Consider the following 17,959-nt stretch of genomic DNA (forward strand, 5'->3'; position numbering starts at 1 on the left):
CCGCGTCTCCCCTCACTGCCTCATCAGACCGCCGCCACGCCTCCTTCGTGCTCAGATCCGAAGTTGTCGTCACTCGCCCAGCCGATTTCTCCTCCATTCGTGGCCGCATTGCCCAGCTGAGGGTGTTGTTTTCGTTCATCTGACGCCCCTCTGTCGGAAACCCATCGTTTCAAGCCCTTAGCCTAGCTCGTTGTTCGTCCGATCCGTCCAGCCGCCGCTCCCTTGCGCCTCGCTGGCCCAGACTCGATCAGCTGCCGCCTCTTCACGCTTCGCCAGACCCAGATCCATCGTCGGTCGTTTCTCTTGTCGCCGTCGGATCTATTCCAGGTAAGGTGGAGGTAGTTCGGTTTGATCTCTTAGCCATTAACGTTGGTTTTGTCATTTTGATTCACAGTTGTTGGGTTTTATTTGAAGGTGAGTTTTAACGAAGCTTGGACTTAGAGGTAGCATTGTCAAGGGAGGTTGGAAGTGATTTTCATCCTTTGGGTAAGTTTTTGGATATATTGGACTTGGGTTCGAAGTTTTGTTGTTATGGTTGAACTGAAATTATTTGAGTTGTTTTCAGAATTGGGACCGCTACTTCAGGTTGCCGCCATAGTTTGGTCATTTGATTTTTGTTATTCGTAGAGTTTCATTTGAGGTAAGTAATCTTACCACTAGAACTGCCCACGGGCCAGGCTTTAGTTGTATGCTAGCATGATGAGTGTATGTTATGGTAAATGTTAGCATGTTGATTGATAGTACGACTTGAATCAAAGTATGTTTTGGCACGAGTTCTGATTTATTTAAATATACACCTAGGCACTTGATTGTTAGTATGGGGTAGTATGTGTTTCCATATGTTGGTATCTGATCTGCTGATGTTGAGGCATATTTGTATGATGTGGATCTATGATGTTAAGGTATACATGAATGTTGTAGAATATATTGTTGAGGATTATGTGTATGTGGTAGAGCCATGGTATCGAGGATTACATGTATGTCATAGATTCGTACGGTGTTGATTTTTGAATGTTGAGGCTGTGTGAACATCCTCACTGATTAGTTAGATGCTCACCAGTTTGTGTTTCCTTCGGGATTCACCAATTTGTGTTTCCTTCGGGATTCACCAGTTTTGTGTTTCCTTCGGGATTCACCAGTTTGTGTTTCCTTCGGGATTCACCAGTTTGTGTTTCCTTTGGGATTCACCAGTTTGTGTTTCCTTCGGGATTCACCAGTTTGTGTTTCCTTTGGGATTCACCAGTTTTGTGTTTCCTTCGGGATTCACCAGTTTTGTGTTTCCTTCGGGATTCACCAGTTTTGTGTTTCCTTCGGGATTCACCAGTTTTGTGTTTCCTTCGGGATTCACCAGTTTTGTGTTTCCTTCGGGATTCACAGTTTGTGTTTCCTTCGGGATTTACCAGTTTGTGTCTCTTTCAGGATTCACCAGTTTGTGTTTCCTACGGGATTCACCAGAGGTAGTGGGCATACTTAACTACAGTAGGATAGGACCCAGTCTCTTACCTATTTCATGTGTGTATATGTGCCATAGGTGCGTATCTAGAGGACATAGATGCCTAGCCTGACCCTAGTGGTAGGGTTACTTACTGAGTATTTCATACTCATTCTTTCTTATGTTAATGTTTCAGGTAAGGGTAGAGATGCACCAGCGATGGCGCAGCGGAATTCGTGATCATGCCACTGGGACTAGTTTTTACGCTTCCGCATCATGAAATTTAGAGTCCTTATTTTCCCTTAATGTTTAGTTTTACTGTTTGAAACTTATTATTAAGGATTGTTTTTTTTTTTTTATTACTTTTAATAGTCTTTACGAATTATGGGTATCCTATTATTGTTTTAATAATTGCATAAATGGCTTTTGAACTTCTCTTGTCTATTTAGCATTTATTTCAACATAACTGAGCGTCGTTTCAAATCCTATGCATGCATTTATCTTAGTAATGGCCTAATCTAAGTCCTAGGGGATCGGGTCGTTACACATCTAGTGGTTATTATTTCACGGTCCGGTCTTATGCAAACTCATTGCATAGGATACCCCCACTCGCATGTCAACTACACGAACACGTTGAATCATTGTGTTTGTATTAAATACAAAGTGGGTCATATTCATAGTGTTACCAATATAAGGTATCCAGCCTTATCCCTATACTATAGACCTTTCAGGCTATATCTTGAACATTGATTATTGTATGTCTCTACACATAGTTCAAGATTCATAAGGCAACCTTGGATGTTTGTTTATTAGATTTAGGGTTATTAAGACAAAAATAGACAAACAACGCAAACAATTTGTTTATTAGATTTAGGATTATTAAGAAAAAATAGACAAACAACGCAAACAATAATATTTATTGAATTAACATCTATAGCTCTTTATTGATGACGGTTAATTAATAATGTTTACTATCTACGAGTTTTAAGGCATAAAATTCAACAACATTTAGTATCTCACAAACACACGCCCCAAAATTGCGTATGCTGTTAATTATCTCAGTTAATTTTTGCACTCTCCGACTGATGTCCACTGGCAAGCTGCTAAAAGAGTTTTGAGGTATGTCATTGGCACTTGTCACTATGGTCTTATGTTTTAGCAAAGTTTTTGTATAAACATTTCAAGATTCTCTAATGTTGATTGGGCATCAAACATTGATGACCGGCGATCAATGGCTGCCTATTGCGTATTTGTGGGAAACAATCTAGTGTTTTGGTCCTCAAAGAAACAAACGATTGTAACATGTTCAAGTACTAGATCTGAATACAGAGCCTTGGCTCAAGCTTTCGTAGAAATCATATTGCTTCAACAACTGCTAGACAAAATGGGTATGAAATCAAATATGAGATTGATCCTCTGGTGTGATAATCTATGTGTCAGAGCCTTGGCAACAAACACGGTCTTCCATTCTCGAACCAAGCACATCGATATCGATATTCACTTTGTAAGAGATCAAATCACCAATTGCAGCCTGGAGATTCATTATGTACCTACGACAGATCAACTTGCTGACTGTTTGACGAAGCCTTTCTTCCATTCGCATTACTATTTACTTCATGAAAAAATTGGTATGGTTGATCTAACCCCAAGTTTGAGCGGGATATTAGGGAAAATACCACGTTGGAAGAGGCTAACAAGTCAAAAGTGTCAAATCCTCATAAGGAATGCCACAATAGAATGAAAGTCCACGTATGAGAAAAGTGGTCCACATTTCCAATTTGTTATAATTTGTTAAAAGATTCTTATTCCCTTATTTATTCTGATTCTTTATTTTTTCTGCCCTTAAATTAGGGTTTTCCATATATTTAAAAGCCATGGTTGTCTCTCTATTCATCAAGTGAAAATATTATGAGAAATTCCATCAATTCAAAGCTGCAAATCCTTAACTCTATTTAGGACCCGTTTGATAACGTTCTTGTTTCCTATTCCGTATTTTTCATTCCCTGTTTCTTGTTTCCTATTTCCTATTTTTTAAGAACAAGAAACAAGAATATGTTTGATAACTATTTCTGTTTCCCATTTCTTAAAAAATAACAATAACAGAAACTTGTTTAATAACTATTTCTTGTTTCTTGTTTTTTGTATTTTGTATTTTTTTTCCTTTACATTTTTCTCTCCATATTTTATAGTTTAAATATAATTTAATTATATAAAATTTAAAAAATATATAGCATCCATTAAAATATAAAAAATAATTATTAAATATTTACATCATCAAATACACATAAGTCCGATGTAAAATTAATAACACTAATACAATTGTTTCTATCATTCATATGTTACTAAAATTTGATTTACAATATCATTTCTCACTCAAGTCATTTGTTTTAAATTTTAAATAATGTAAACTCAAATCTAACTATAATGTAAACTCAAATCTAACTCAATTATATTATAATGTAAATGTCAATGTATCACCTTAGTAAACAAAATTTATAACTTGTTTTTTATGTAAGAAAAAAATTAAATTTAAAATAATATATAAAATACATATATCACCTTAGTAAACAAAATGTATAACTTGTTTTTTTAAGGAAAAAAATTAAATTTAAAATAATATATAAAATACATATTGCAAATGGTAAAATTTAAAATTCAAAATCTTAAAAATATTTATATATACATATGGAAAATTTGAAATTTAAAAATCTAAATAATATATAAATCTAAATATTTGAAAATTCAAAATTCAAAAATAAATTAACATATATATAAAAATAATAATAAAGAAAATAAAAATAAATAAAAGAAAAAAAGAATTATAAAATAATTATAAAAAATGTAGAGAAAAATAAAATATAAAACAAAAAAAATCTCACTTGAAATTTCGGAATAATTATAAAAAAAAAAAAAGTGAGTTTCTTAAAAAATAAAAAACAACATAGAATAGGAAATAGAAAATGAAAACATCATGGAATGGAGTACTAAATCGTTTTTCTTATTTACAATCTCTGTTGTATGAAATGTTTATTTTAAAACAGTTTAAAGTTTCTTAAGAAAATGATGGTCTCCCTGTAAGAGGACTCATTTTGACAATTTGTAATTTGCATCTTTATAAGATCTTATCGAAGTCAATACAAAGTGGAAATGGAGGAGGACCCATCCACCAAAATGGATAACCTCCTTTCCAAACTCACTAATGCGACAAAATCATTCATATTACAATCATTGCTTCCCTTTAATCTCCCATTATCAACCATATCAACTCTCTAATTTAATATTCAATTTGAAAATGCTCTTATCTTATCAATTACTTTTATATGTACATCTACACATAATAAGTTCAAATTTCCAATCCTTGTCAAGTTAATGGATATGTAGTTCAACTTCCATTATCCACACATGAACATTTTAGCATTATTCACTTCATTTAAATTAATAAATTTGACATTAGATAGAGATAAATAATGCAATTATTGAAGGTGGGGTTCACTGGAATATGTTCATAACATGATGGGAGAATTGCTATAATTGTTTTTATCCATTAGGTCTCCACTTAGAGGGGAAAAAAAAAGAACCAATTTTTAGCCATTTCGTGCCTAATATGATATGAAACCACTGAGGAAAAGATTTCAAAGAAAGGGACAGACCAAACAGACTCCACTCAGCCAGTGGCCTAAAATGATGTCTCTCAAATCAAATGTTTCATTTAGAGATGCTTCTGGATAAGATTCACCAAGAAGAATAAGGATATATTCTATTTGAACATTTGATTCTTTAGCTAATTTATCCTAAATCTTTTATCACAAACAGCAAAACCATCAAATAAGAAAAGGCATTTTCAAATAAAATGAGAGATTTGCCAAATTTTGGTGTCAAACTTTAGGGCGAAGCAACATCACAGCCACTATTTACATCAATGATGACAGTGTTTCAAATCAACTGAAAAACCTTCAACTTTGAGAAACAGCAACCCAATCAAACAAACACAATATTATGAAACTCCATCACAAATCTAGTCGTTAAGCCATTCGCCTTTGATTGCTAACGTCGATGGCCGCTCCTTTGACAAATGGCACAATGAAAAGTTCACACATGAATGTGATTTCAACTTCCATGACACAAGCAACTGATTTCTACACCAAATCCACACCTCCAACCTGTTGCTTAGCTAGATATCTTTCCCTTCTTTCTTTCTACAAATGGAACCATGGCATCAAGTATGTCAGAGAATGTAAATGTTCAAATGATTTTAAAACTCAGTAAGGTTTGAAGAAGATGTGGGCAACAGTTTAGTTATATCTCACCCATTCATCGAGGACGAGTCCTCCACCAACAATTTTCGGGTCTGTTTCTTCAGCAGGCTTTTGGCGCATCTCAGTTGCAGCTTCAGCCTCAGCTAGTTGTCGAAAGACTTTCTCCAGTGCCTGAAAAAGAATATAGGAGAAGAATCCGAACCGATATGAAGATTCATTCGAGAAGCAGTTACAGGTGTCCTTGATATTGTGTTTATCACTTGTTACTACTTACAGGATTAGAATGATCCGGGTCAAGAAAAACAACTTGCAGTATTTGCTCAACTGCTACATGGTCTCTTTGCTCATCAAACTGTGAAATGCCATTATTTCAAATTAAAATCCGAAAGTTAATCCTAGAATGAATTATAATTAGTTTTTCACATAAGAAAACTAGAAGATCTTCACAAAACCACTTGATCATAAATGGAAAAATTGCATCATAGGATTGATAATAAGTGACTAGAAGTATTTAATTAGCCTACCATTCATTTTAGTCATTGTGAATGCGACAAAACTATACCTCAGGAAATTATCTTGAAATGGCAGCAGATACTGAACTTTATAGAACAATGAAATAGTAAATGCTCCTCTTGAGACAATAATAATACAAGCATTGGCTACAAACTAAGCATGGAAAAACAGTTACTATTTCATCAGAATTTGAGACTGCAAGACATACCAGCTCCGGCACGTAGTCCATGTTGCCCTTCACTTTCAAGCTCACAATCTTGAACTTGACCCTTTTCTTATGATCTACATGCTTGTCATTGTTATCTAGTGGCTCCACAAACTTGAATACTGAAGTCAATCACAGATATGGGAATCTCAGCAAAATTCCAAATGATTTAGTTACATTGTTTCTACTTGCCATGTTGAAACAATGTAAGACAAGTGTCTTACCGGTTGCAATAATACTTTCATCAGGAGCAAGTATACCACCAGGAGGACGCATGTAACAGCTCTTCGGTGCGGTCGTTTGGAACTACAACAATTAAAGGGATCACAACTCACAAGTAAGATGGCTGTATTGGGTAGATTAAAACAACAAAGAAAGTTTGGCATCTATAATAAAACTAAACAACTCAGTATTCATACTGATAAAAGTTCGAGAAGGAAATAATCCATACTTTGAAAGCCACATGATTCTTGCTCGTATTCTTTATCTCAATAGCACTCTTGACCTGCTTCCCAGGTTCAACTTTAAGGGGAAAGAAGAAATGAAAGAAAGAAATCAAAATGCAATTGTGAGGTAAAACAAATCTAGTCAACAAATAAAATGATGCAACAACCAATATATCCAATTCAAAGGCCCCATTGTTGTTAGACGACAAAACAAACTAGCCTATATAACCAAATAGAGAGGAAGCGATCTGAAAAAATGAACAAAAAGAAAAGGAGAAAACAACATTCTATAAACCCAATCAAGAACAGATCATTTTTTAGTTTAAAATTTGGACAACATCTTTTAGAGAGTAACTAAGTAGTCATCAATCATCATCCTTTATTAGATTCACAATGAACAGGGGAGGATGAGTAAATGAACACATTAAAATTCTATTTTAGCTCAATCTACTGCCGGATCAGAAAAGCAAGAAACCAGAAATTAGAGCTTCCACATTGAGACAGAGGAAAGAAGCAAAAAACACACAAGCTTTTCGATCATCCAGAAGCCAAACACAGTTGAAGAACAGAACGAAAAGGCAACGAAACCTCATTATGAACCCAGAAACATGACGACCCAGATGAAACAATCAACTAACTTAATCAAGAAAACACTAAACCCTATAAATAAACCAAAAACCAAGTTCCCCATCAGGCAGAAAATCAACCAAGCACAAGAGAAAAAGAACCGCCGGAGACATACATGGAAAGTAGAGCTTATTGGAAGGATCGAGACGAAGCCTTCGTTTGGTAGGAAGTAAAGATTTCGCAATTGACGAAACCACACCAGGATGAGAACTCGAATGCTCAGCTGGCTTATGACCATTACTTTGCAAATGAACTCTATGAATAACAGACGATGAAGAAGAAGAAGAAGATGGAGCATTGCTGTTTTGCCAAAAGGGAATACTACAAAGGGTCAAAACCTTCTCATCGGCGACAGCCATTGAAGCCGCCAAATCAGACCCTTCAAGTTCTTCCCAAGTGTTCTCCTTCTACAAGAGGTCGATTCCTTAGTGGCGAAGAGAGGATTTGGGGTTTTGCTATTTGGGATTTCCTAAACAGGGGATTTATTTAAGTGTACATCTCCTTTACTCGCTTCTCTTCGAATTTACCGTAGCCGAAACAACCCTTCCGAATTCGGTTTGATATTCTAATTTTGGAATGTAAATGGGAAAATTGTATAGTTGAGAATTTTGATGGGTTGAAGCTGATGATGCCGTTAAATATACTTGAAATACTGGAATTTATGTCCAATCCGACCAAGAATACGGTTCCGTTGCAGTAATCTTCGAATCATCATCGCATTTGTGGTGGCAATATCTGGCATGACAGTTCGCCTGTTTTTTCACTAATGCACTTTTTGAACCACATTAAACAAATCACTAACAAGAAAACTTGTCAAATACAAACCTTTCATTAGATTAAACAAACCATTACAACTGAACCAACCACAGCTTAATATAAACAAATATTATTATCTTTAATTAAAAGAACTGTTGTTAACAAATAGCAATTGTTCTTTACTGTTGTTGTATATTCTTTTTTTCTTTTCAAGAAAAAGTTGAATTCCCATCAAAATTTAACAAGTTAATGTACTAATGAAGATACACACAAGGATAATAGGAGTAGAGAAGATGACGAGAAAAGGCACAAATAACAAGTTGCTTGAGGAAGATCAATCCTAAATATTCAAATATTTAATAGTGGGGGCCAAAAGTTATGATTTTCGCCACCATATTTCCCACTTTTTTCCTCATTTTCATTTGTTCTTCGAGAAACTGGAGATCTACTTTTGCTTGACAAGAATTGATAAAGCTATCTTTATAAAGACAACATTAGTGCATGCAGTGAAAGGTGTATGATGATGATAAGCAGCGATGTTGTAAACAAACATGTATGTTCCTGAGGTGTTCTTAAGTGTTCAAGTAACATAAGAAAATTGCTCACCAACTAATCTTCCCTTGTGACTCTGACCCCTCTTCCAAAATTTCTGTTTTTTCTTCAACATGCTCATTAATAGTGTTCTAGTAATGTTTCTCTTGTTTTGACTTTGTCCCTTAAGTTTACTACATGAAATTGTAACTTCTACCTGATCCAAGGAAGCATAGTCGTATTTTTTAACTTTTCAAGTGTTTTAATTTTGAAAATAAGTCATTTTTGGTAAAAGTTAAAAGTATTTGACAAGCATTCAAAATATCTTTTAAAACATATTTTAAATAGTTTTTGTAAAAATAGTTTAACTAAAAATGACATTTCTAAAAAACATTTTTTCTCTAGTCAATCCAAACATACCTATAAATTATACCAATATAAGTATGATTTAGGTCTCATTTGGTAACTATTTTGTTTTTTGTTTTTGTTTTTGAAAATTAAGCTTATGACCACTACTTCCATCTCCAAGTTTCTTTCTTTGTTATTTACTTTTCACCCATAGTTTAAAAAACCAAGTCAAATTTTGAGAACTAAAAAAATTAGCTTTTAGAAATATTTTTGTTTTTGGAATCTGGCTAAGAATTCAATCACTATACTTAAAAATTGCAAATCAATTCAAGTTTCTTTCTTTGTTATTTACTTTTCACCCATAGTTTAAAAAACCAAGTCAAATTTTGAGAACTAAAAAAATTAGCTTTTAGAAATATTTTTGTTTTTGGAATCTGGCTAAGAATTCAATCACTATACTTAAAAATTGCAAATCAATGTAAGAAATGCGAATGATATAGACTTAATTTTCAAAAACAAAAACAAAAAACTAAATGGTTACCAAACAAGACCTGAGCAATTTGAGCGTTTATTCCTTTATTTAAAGTTAGTTTTTTTTTATTGCACTTAGAAAAAGGTTCAAGTACAAATTTAGGGCCTATTTGGGCCCAAGAGTGGAGTGAGTGGAGAGCCCAGTCCATGTTTGGGGCTCCAACTATTTTTAGTTGGAGCTCTAATATTATCTTCAAAATTAACCCTAGGAAACATTATTCCCAACCCCACGATTTCTGTCATTTCACTATTTGCAACATCTCTTTTCTCCCTCGTATCTTCTATCTTCTTTCTTGTCATATGGAACGAAATACTTAGATTTAGATCAATGATGTTCTTCCTTCTCTCTTTACTTCTCTGTCTTCAGATTTGGCTTCGATGCCGTCTTTAGATCTGGTTTCGCATTTCTTCGTTTTCTCTTTACTTCTCTGTCTTCAGATTTGGCTTCGATGCCGTCTTTAGATCTGGTTTCGCATTTCTTCGTTTCCGCCAGTTCCATCGGCATTGAAACCTGATCTAGATCCTTAGATCTATAGATCTAGCCCTTCACATATCTATAGATCTACATTTATGGTGGTACTCTTCTTGCATTTTTTTAGAACCATTCACAGATCTATAGATCTACCGATCTGGATTCGTGTCTTTTGCCCTTGCCACTCCAAACAATCTCTTCTTTAGCTACTCCAAATCTTTGATTCCCTTTTCTACTTTATTCTATCTTCTCACTCTATCGAAACAGGCCCTAATTTGTTTGGATGACGGACGATTGTGCTTGGTGGGGGCGGAAGTTATCATTTGGAGAGTGGTAGGGTGTGAAGGACAAGTTCAGGAGCTTGGTAGGGGGAGGTTCGAAGGTAATCTTCTTTTTTCCTTTCCCAGTCGATGATGAGGTCATTTTTATTTTTATTTTTTTTCAATTTTAGCTCAAAACTTTGTAAATTATGCTCTATGTTTGTCCACATTTTGCTTCGAAATTATGCTTTGAATTTCGTTTCACGTTCATTGTTTTGATATTATCGTTTTTGTTTGTTCATTATTTGTCCATTTTCTAAATTATAAAAAAATGGAGAAACATGTGGTTTGGGCTGTTGGGTATTCTTAGGTTGATTCTATAGGGTATTTGCGGGATTTTGGTGATTTTGATTAGGTTATTTGATGAATTTGATGAATTTTGGTAATTTTGATTAGGTTATTTTCAATATGTTGTCTATAGTGTATTTGATGAATTTTGGTAATTTTAATTAGGTTATTTTCATTATCCTGATGAAGAATGATGGACTTTCTCTTCGTAGTGTCCATTGTTTGTCCATCTTAGTCATTGTCTGTCAATTATTTGTCACTTTTGGCCCCTGTTTGTCCATTGGTTGGCCGCAAATTTTGGTATCTGTTTTTTTTTAACTTTTGGCCTCTGTTTTCATTGTTTGTTGTATATTGATTGACAGTAGTTGTTAGGTACAATTTATTGTATTCATCATTGTCATATCATCTTTTAGGATAGTTTATTGTGTATTTATTGACATTGGTTGTTAATTACTGTTTATTAGGTAGGTTTCTGTCAAAATCATTGACTTTTATTTACATATGGATCTCAATTAAAAAAAATATATATCATGAGTCAATAGTTCACTCAACTATATATATATACATATATATATATGTCTCACACTTCACTTCAACTTTAGGCCAAACCCATTCCATCTACTTGCCTAATGCAATTGGTATGTCATTTCTCTTGTCTCCAATATTTTTTTTTATCCTGTGTTTTATTTCAAAATATTATGAACTTCTTTGCATCTTTTGGTTTCTATTGTCTCTATTGTTCGTCTCTAATTTTTAATTTTTCTTCCTTGAATGAAATAACTTACCCTTGTTTGTCTCTGATTTAAAATCAATTGTTGGTCATTCTATCTATATTGTTGATTTCTCATTTACTATTATTCATGATATTATCTGAAATTCTATGTTCAATGAATGAATTTCATAACTCTGAGGTTGGACCCCATTCCATTCCTTTTTTTTTTTTTTTTTTGCACTTTATAATTATGGTCTCACTTGCCTTTAACTATAAGGACAAACATATTCCATCTACTTCATAAATGCAAATGGTATGTCTTCTTCCTCTTTATCCAACATTTTTTTTATCATGGGTGTTAACTAGTGCCTCCCTATTATAACTTTTTTTTATAGTACTAATATTCTTTTTTGTAACTTGTTTTAAGGTTGGTCTTGTTACGAATCAGCTGCATCAAACGCTGTCTACCAATTTTCTCTTGATGAGGTGATAACTATCTATCATTATTATGGTTTATGTAATTCTTTTCGTGGTTTAGGTTACACATTTTTCTTTATCTTACTTATATTTGTTGCTAATCATTACTTTTTGTGTGCTCTTGTCAAGGTGGACTATTAGCATACTCGGGCATTGCATGAGGTCCGTTAACATGAATATAGTAATTTGGACGAATATTCATATATTCTTAATTATAGTTGTTTGTATGATGAAAATAGAAATATATGTTTGTTTCATATTTATAGCTGTTTGGAGTAATTTATAGTTGATTGGATGAATTTATAGTTGGGTGACTGTTTTATAAATCTTGTTTATGTTTGGATGAATAACATTACTTTATACTTGTTGCGATGTTTGGGTGATTGACAATAATAATATTTAAAAAAAAAAGTAATATAAAAAATCTGATTGTTGTATTATTTACTAAAAAAAGGATAACATGAAAAAAGAACATAAAAAAAATTAACATGAATAAAAGAAAAAACAGTTTGCTATGGACAAAAATTGGTTTTTTAAGTCTGCAGAAAAAAAAAAAATAGTAATGTTAAAAAAACAGTTTGCTATGGAAAAAAATCGATATTTTAAGTCTAAAAAAAATAGTTTCATTAACATGGAAAAGAAAAAAGAAAAAAAGGATAACCATTGTTGTTTAATTTGCTTCTAAAATAACATGAAAAGAAAATTAAAAAGATAGTTTTTTAAGGAAAAAAGTCCCAATCAATAGTGTAAAAAAAAAAAAAACAGTTTGCTATGGACAAAAAACGACATTAAAAATCAAGTTTGTTAGACTCAAAAGAACATAAAAATAGAAACTCGAAAAACAATTTGTTTCATATGGCATTAAAAAAAACATAAAAAATTCAGTTTTTTAAGAAAAGAGTCCCAACCAATAACGTAATAAAATAACTGTTTGATATGGAATAAAAAAAAAACTTAAAAAATCAGTTTCGTAAGTCTCACTTGTTTACTATGGAATAAAAAAAATAATTTAAAAAATCAGTTTGATGGACTTAAATTCGAACATAACATCAAAGACTTAAAAAAACAATGTTGTTTAATATGACATAAAAAAAGAACACAAAAAAAAAAAATCAATTTGTTGGATTTGTTTTCATAAATATAGTGCCAAATTGATAGTGTATTTGTTTTTAAAATAACGTAAATGAAAAAGAACATAAAAAATCGATATTGTAATTATTTTATGATCTAAAATTTTTCTTTCAGGACCAGCTTCAATTTTTTGAGTACGTAATGGACCCAACAGAACTAGTTACAATAATAATAACATTCACAATTTCACAACGTCAGTTACTTTTAACACTAGAGTTATTACTAAATGACCATAGGAGGATAGAAAACACATCATATGACAATAGACATTGTATTAGACAATTAGTATACTTTCGACTCATTCATGAGTCGGACTTATGTTGTTGTCAAAGTACAAGAATGAATAGAAGATGTTTTGTTATTTTATGTTATTTACTTAAGACAACCGGCAGATTAGTCGAAACTGAAGTTATAGATGTAGAGGAGATGGTTGCCATGTTCTTACATATCTTAGCTCACGACATTAAGAACCGGATAGTTCAAAGAGAACTTGTACGGTATGGTGAGACTGTTTCTAGACATTTCAATACCGTTTTATTAGCAGTGTTACGATTACACAATGTGTTGTTAAAAAAAAACCTTTTCCGGTCGCAAACTCGTGTACAGATCAGAGATGGAAATGGTTTGAGGTATAGTTAAACTACACCAACATTAGTTTAACGTAACTTATTTGTTAGGTGAACGTATGCTCATGAATATTTCTTATTTTGTTCCACTACATAACTTTCTGGATGCGTTAGATGGCACATACAACAAGGTAAATGTCAGTGCAACTGATCGCCCAAGGTATAGGACAAGGAAGGATGAAATTGCAACAAATGTACTCGGTGTCGGTACAAATGGTGACTTCGTATTCGTCTTATCAGGGTGGGAAGGATCCGCAGCTAATTTTGGAGTTCTCAAAGATGCAATATCACTACCTAACAGACTGAAGGTTTCGAAAGGTAACTAGTTACACATATTATCTCTTCCTACTCATTGTATTTCTAATATAAGGGTTGACATGATTGGACGTTCAACAGGGTATTATATCTATGTGATGTCAGGTACCCAAATATAGAAGGTTTTTTGGCTCCATATAGAGGCGAAAGATATCATCTTTCAAAGTGACATGGAGGAGGTATGCACCAACAACTCCACGAGAATTCTTTAACATGAAGCATTCTTCTACATGGAATATCATTGAGAGAACGTTCGGGTTGTTGAAGGGTAGATGGGCAATCTTGTGAGGAAAATCATACTATCTAGTGAAAATCCAGTGTTGAACCATCATGACGTGTTGCCTTCTGCACAATCTAGTCAATAGGGTGTTGGGATTGGTGTTCTAAATGTCTTGTATTTTCGTAGTTTGTAAACTTTGTATAAACAAATTGTTATTAATAAAATAACTGTTATTTTATGAGCATACACTCAATCCAATAAATTAAGATCCTAGGTTATTTTATGTAATTTAAACAAGTATGTAGAGACATACAGGTGGATCTTGTTTAAATAATAACCTAAACGGTTTGTAGTAGATGAATAAGGTTAAGTACCTTATCCTAGTGACACTACGGATACGACCCGTTTTGTAGATGCTAAAAGTGTTGTAAAGTGCTACAAATGATTTGATCCTGATCATTCATGTGCAGACATGTGAGTAAGATCATCCTATACAAAGAGTTTGTATAAGACCGAGCTATGAAATAGTTAGTTTCATTATATAACACCGTTAATGTAGAGACTTACATTTCACAAGGATGACCATAGGTGACATGACCTGAATCTTGATTGAGTTGTGAAGTCCTGCTCATGAAGGCAGTCCTTTGATTTGTATGGGTGAGGGTAGCCAGATTGTCAAATCAATAAGCCTACCATTTTGGGAATTCATCTGATTGGGGAATTGGGAACACAACTACACAAGATAAAATTCACTCTTTCCCTGATGACAGGGTAAGTAGATAAATTGCTCCCTTAAGAACTGATTCTGGGACTTGAACAATGTGGTCACACCCTGTCTTGGCTCGAAAGGGACTTGGTCATAGTTGGACTATGACTTATTGTTCACTAGAAGAATCAGTGATACTTAAGGAGTTAGATGTAACTATAGGGGCAAAACGGTTTTTTTGACCCAGCTGTACTTACGAGCAATTTGTGAAGGATCATTGCACTGTTGATTGGTTATATCCAATGGACACAGAAATATACCTGTAGTACAAAGAGTGTAGCTATCGGTGTTTAGTGGAGTGACCGACAGTTAATGGAAGTTGGGTAATTTAACTAAAGAGTTTAGTTAATTATCTAATTACCATTTGAGCTTCAATCTATAGATCCATAAGGTCCCTTCTGTAACTCAACATGGATTTAATTGACAAATAATTTTAGATCAATTTGAAGTATTCAAATTAATTGCCAGAATTAATTATATATGATATAATTAATTAAATTAATTATACATGTGATATAATTAATATAATGTATTTAATACATTATAGTATAAAGTATTATGAGAAGAATTTGAATATGATTCAAATACTAATTATGTGAATGAGATTCATATAATTAAATTTAATATAAATATGATTTATGTTAAATATCATAAATAGTTTAGAGGAATTAAATATTTGGATGTGATTCAAATATTAATTATATGGATGTGATTCATATAATTAAATTTAGTATAAATGTGATTTCTATTAAATATCATGCATTGTTGAGAGAAAATAAAACTATAGATTATATGTTATATTTGATATAACATATAGTATATATATATATATAATAAGATAGTTATTATATATATATATTATTTAATTTAATTAAATTTATTATTTATTTTTAATTTAATCAAGGAAGGGAGTTACAACTCTCTCCCCCTATTTTCTCTCAAGTTACGTATAGATGGGGGTATGTGAATCAGTTGATCATTCATCTTCTTCATCGATTTTTTAGAGAACATTTCTCTCTGCAGAAAAACACAGAGAAGAAATGCAGAAAAACACAGAGAAGAAATTCTTTCCCTCTTCACTCTCAATCTCTCTTCCTCCCTCTTCCAAATCTAGGGCAGAGCCCACAACTCCGACCTATTCTCAATCTTAGAGACTATAGAAGGTTCCGTTTGTGATGGTTGTTGGCTTTTTGGCCCTTAATATCAAATTAATTAATTTTAATTAATTAATTAATCAATGTTTTGATGATAACAAACTAAATTTTTAATTACTGAAAATTTTAGTGTTTTAATATGCTCATAGCGTAGAGCTTGGAACAACGATTCTAACACCTCTTGAATCACCAATCCGACGACGACACGTGGAGCTTTAGGAGAGTGACACGTGGGGCTTTTGGTTATTTAAAATATTATATATATATATATATATATATATTATTTTATTAAAATAAAAATGAAATTAAAAAAATTAAAAGGAAAATAAATTTAATATTATTTTATGTTTGTGTCTAACTACTAGTTTTTTACACATGGTATGTTTTTTTATTTTTGGATTGACTTTAAAAAGAATGAATTTAAAAAGAAAATGAATTAAAAGGAAAATGAATTTAATATTATTTTATGTTTGTGTCTAACGGTCAGTTTTTGACACATGGTACGTTTTTTTTATTTTTTGGATTAATTTTAAAAAGGAAATGAATTTCAAAAGAAAATGAATTTAATATTATATTTTGTTTGTATCTAACGGCTAGTTTAATTTAAAATCTCTACCATTGATTTTTCTTTTCCAAAATCCAGGTCCAAATTAATTTTGGTTTCTAAAATTTTTTTCCATCTCTATATAAACCACATTCCTCTCCAAATTTTGAACCAACAAATTTTACATTTCATAATCCTCCAAAACTCAAAAGTTTCCATTGTTGCTCTCTCTAAGCTCCCAATTTTTTTCTTTTCATCTTATTCTTGAGAGAGTGTTATTGTATTGTGAGGATAAATTTGTTGAGTGCTTAAACTTGTAAATCCACTATAGTGAGAGTTATATTATGTTCTTCAAAAATTCTAACATTTATAACGGTTTGATCTTAAACCGTGGAAAGGATCGGGTTTGCTCTTGAACCCGTAAAAGGAGCGGTGGTGTAATTGGGCTCTAATCCATGGAAAGAGTCGGAAAGATTTTATTCATATTCCCAAGAGGTACTTGGGGTGTGGAGTAGGTCGAGTTTGACCGAACCACTATAAAAATTACGGTGTCTTCTTCTCTAACTATTTCCTTTTTATTTTTGAAATTAATTTAACAAATTTATTGTATGTTTTAGTTTATTCTTATTTATTTGCTAAATTTTGATAAAATTAAATTATCACACTTTTTGTCATCTTATTTGTTGCATAAATTGAATTTTTCTTATTATTTATAAAAAGTGTATTAATTAGTTTAATTGGGTTAATTTAAAAAAAAAAAGTTTAATTAAACCCTATTCACCCCTCTATGGTTACCATATTGATCCAACAGTGGTATCTTCCAATTGGAGCTCGAAGAGGATCGTGATCTTGATCAAGAGGGAGTACGTGAAGAAGTATGGCTACAAGGGTTTGTATATCTTCTTCCCTTTTCTCTCCCTCTAAGCATGCTGTAAAATTGGGATCGATCCCCGCTTCCGCTGTAGAACCATCATTGGTTTCTTTCATAGGAAAATGATTAATAGTGAACTGATTCAGGATTTGGATGAGGTGGATTCAAACTTCGCTACAATTGGAGGGAGGGGGTGAGGAGGGATGAGATCAATTATATTGAGAGTTCAAATGAATGGACCCAATGGACGGATAAATTGGCGCAACAGATGTTTACTGAATGAAAATTGCATACGTGTAGTGCCTTTATGCTACTTTAATCAATTAAAATGCTTATATTTCTTTGTCGTGTGTTGTGAAATGATTTCGAGGTTGTTTAGGACGCTGGGATGATATAGGATGTGGGGAGTTCTGATGTC

General features: G+C 32.7%; 1 protein-coding gene, 1 long non-coding RNA gene and 1 pseudogene across 2 annotated transcripts; 2 read left to right on the plus strand and 1 right to left on the minus strand.

Annotated features, from left to right (window-relative positions):
* Positions 1 to 5,258: 5,258 nt before the first annotated feature.
* Positions 5,259 to 8,818, minus strand: LOC120087835 (vesicle-associated protein 4-2-like). The gene is made up of 7 exons (XM_039044767.2): positions 7,595 to 8,818; positions 6,858 to 6,928; positions 6,631 to 6,712; positions 6,410 to 6,528; positions 5,963 to 6,040; positions 5,740 to 5,859; positions 5,259 to 5,628 (listed from the first exon to the last, which is right to left on the minus strand). Exons 1-7 carry the CDS (start codon positions 7,836 to 7,838, stop codon positions 5,569 to 5,571), a joined length of 774 nt encoding a protein of 257 aa, XP_038900695.1. The 5' UTR covers positions 7,839 to 8,818; the 3' UTR covers positions 5,259 to 5,568.
* A 1,150-nt stretch (positions 8,819 to 9,968) lies between these two features.
* On the plus strand, positions 9,969 to 12,211 carry LOC120088861 (uncharacterized). The gene is made up of 3 exons (XR_005485051.2): positions 9,969 to 10,499; positions 11,865 to 11,923; positions 12,044 to 12,211. It is a non-coding gene; the product is annotated as an uncharacterized LOC120088861 (long non-coding RNA).
* An 823-nt stretch (positions 12,212 to 13,034) lies between these two features.
* Positions 13,035 to 13,823, plus strand: LOC150033207 (uncharacterized; annotated as a pseudogene).
* Positions 13,824 to 17,959: the final 4,136 nt, after the last annotated feature.

Source organism: Benincasa hispida, chromosome 10 (genome assembly GCF_027475165.1).
Source record: "Benincasa hispida cultivar pf3 chromosome 10, pf3_genome.v1.1, whole genome shotgun sequence".
NCBI lineage: Eukaryota > Viridiplantae > Streptophyta > Magnoliopsida > Cucurbitales > Cucurbitaceae > Benincasa > Benincasa hispida.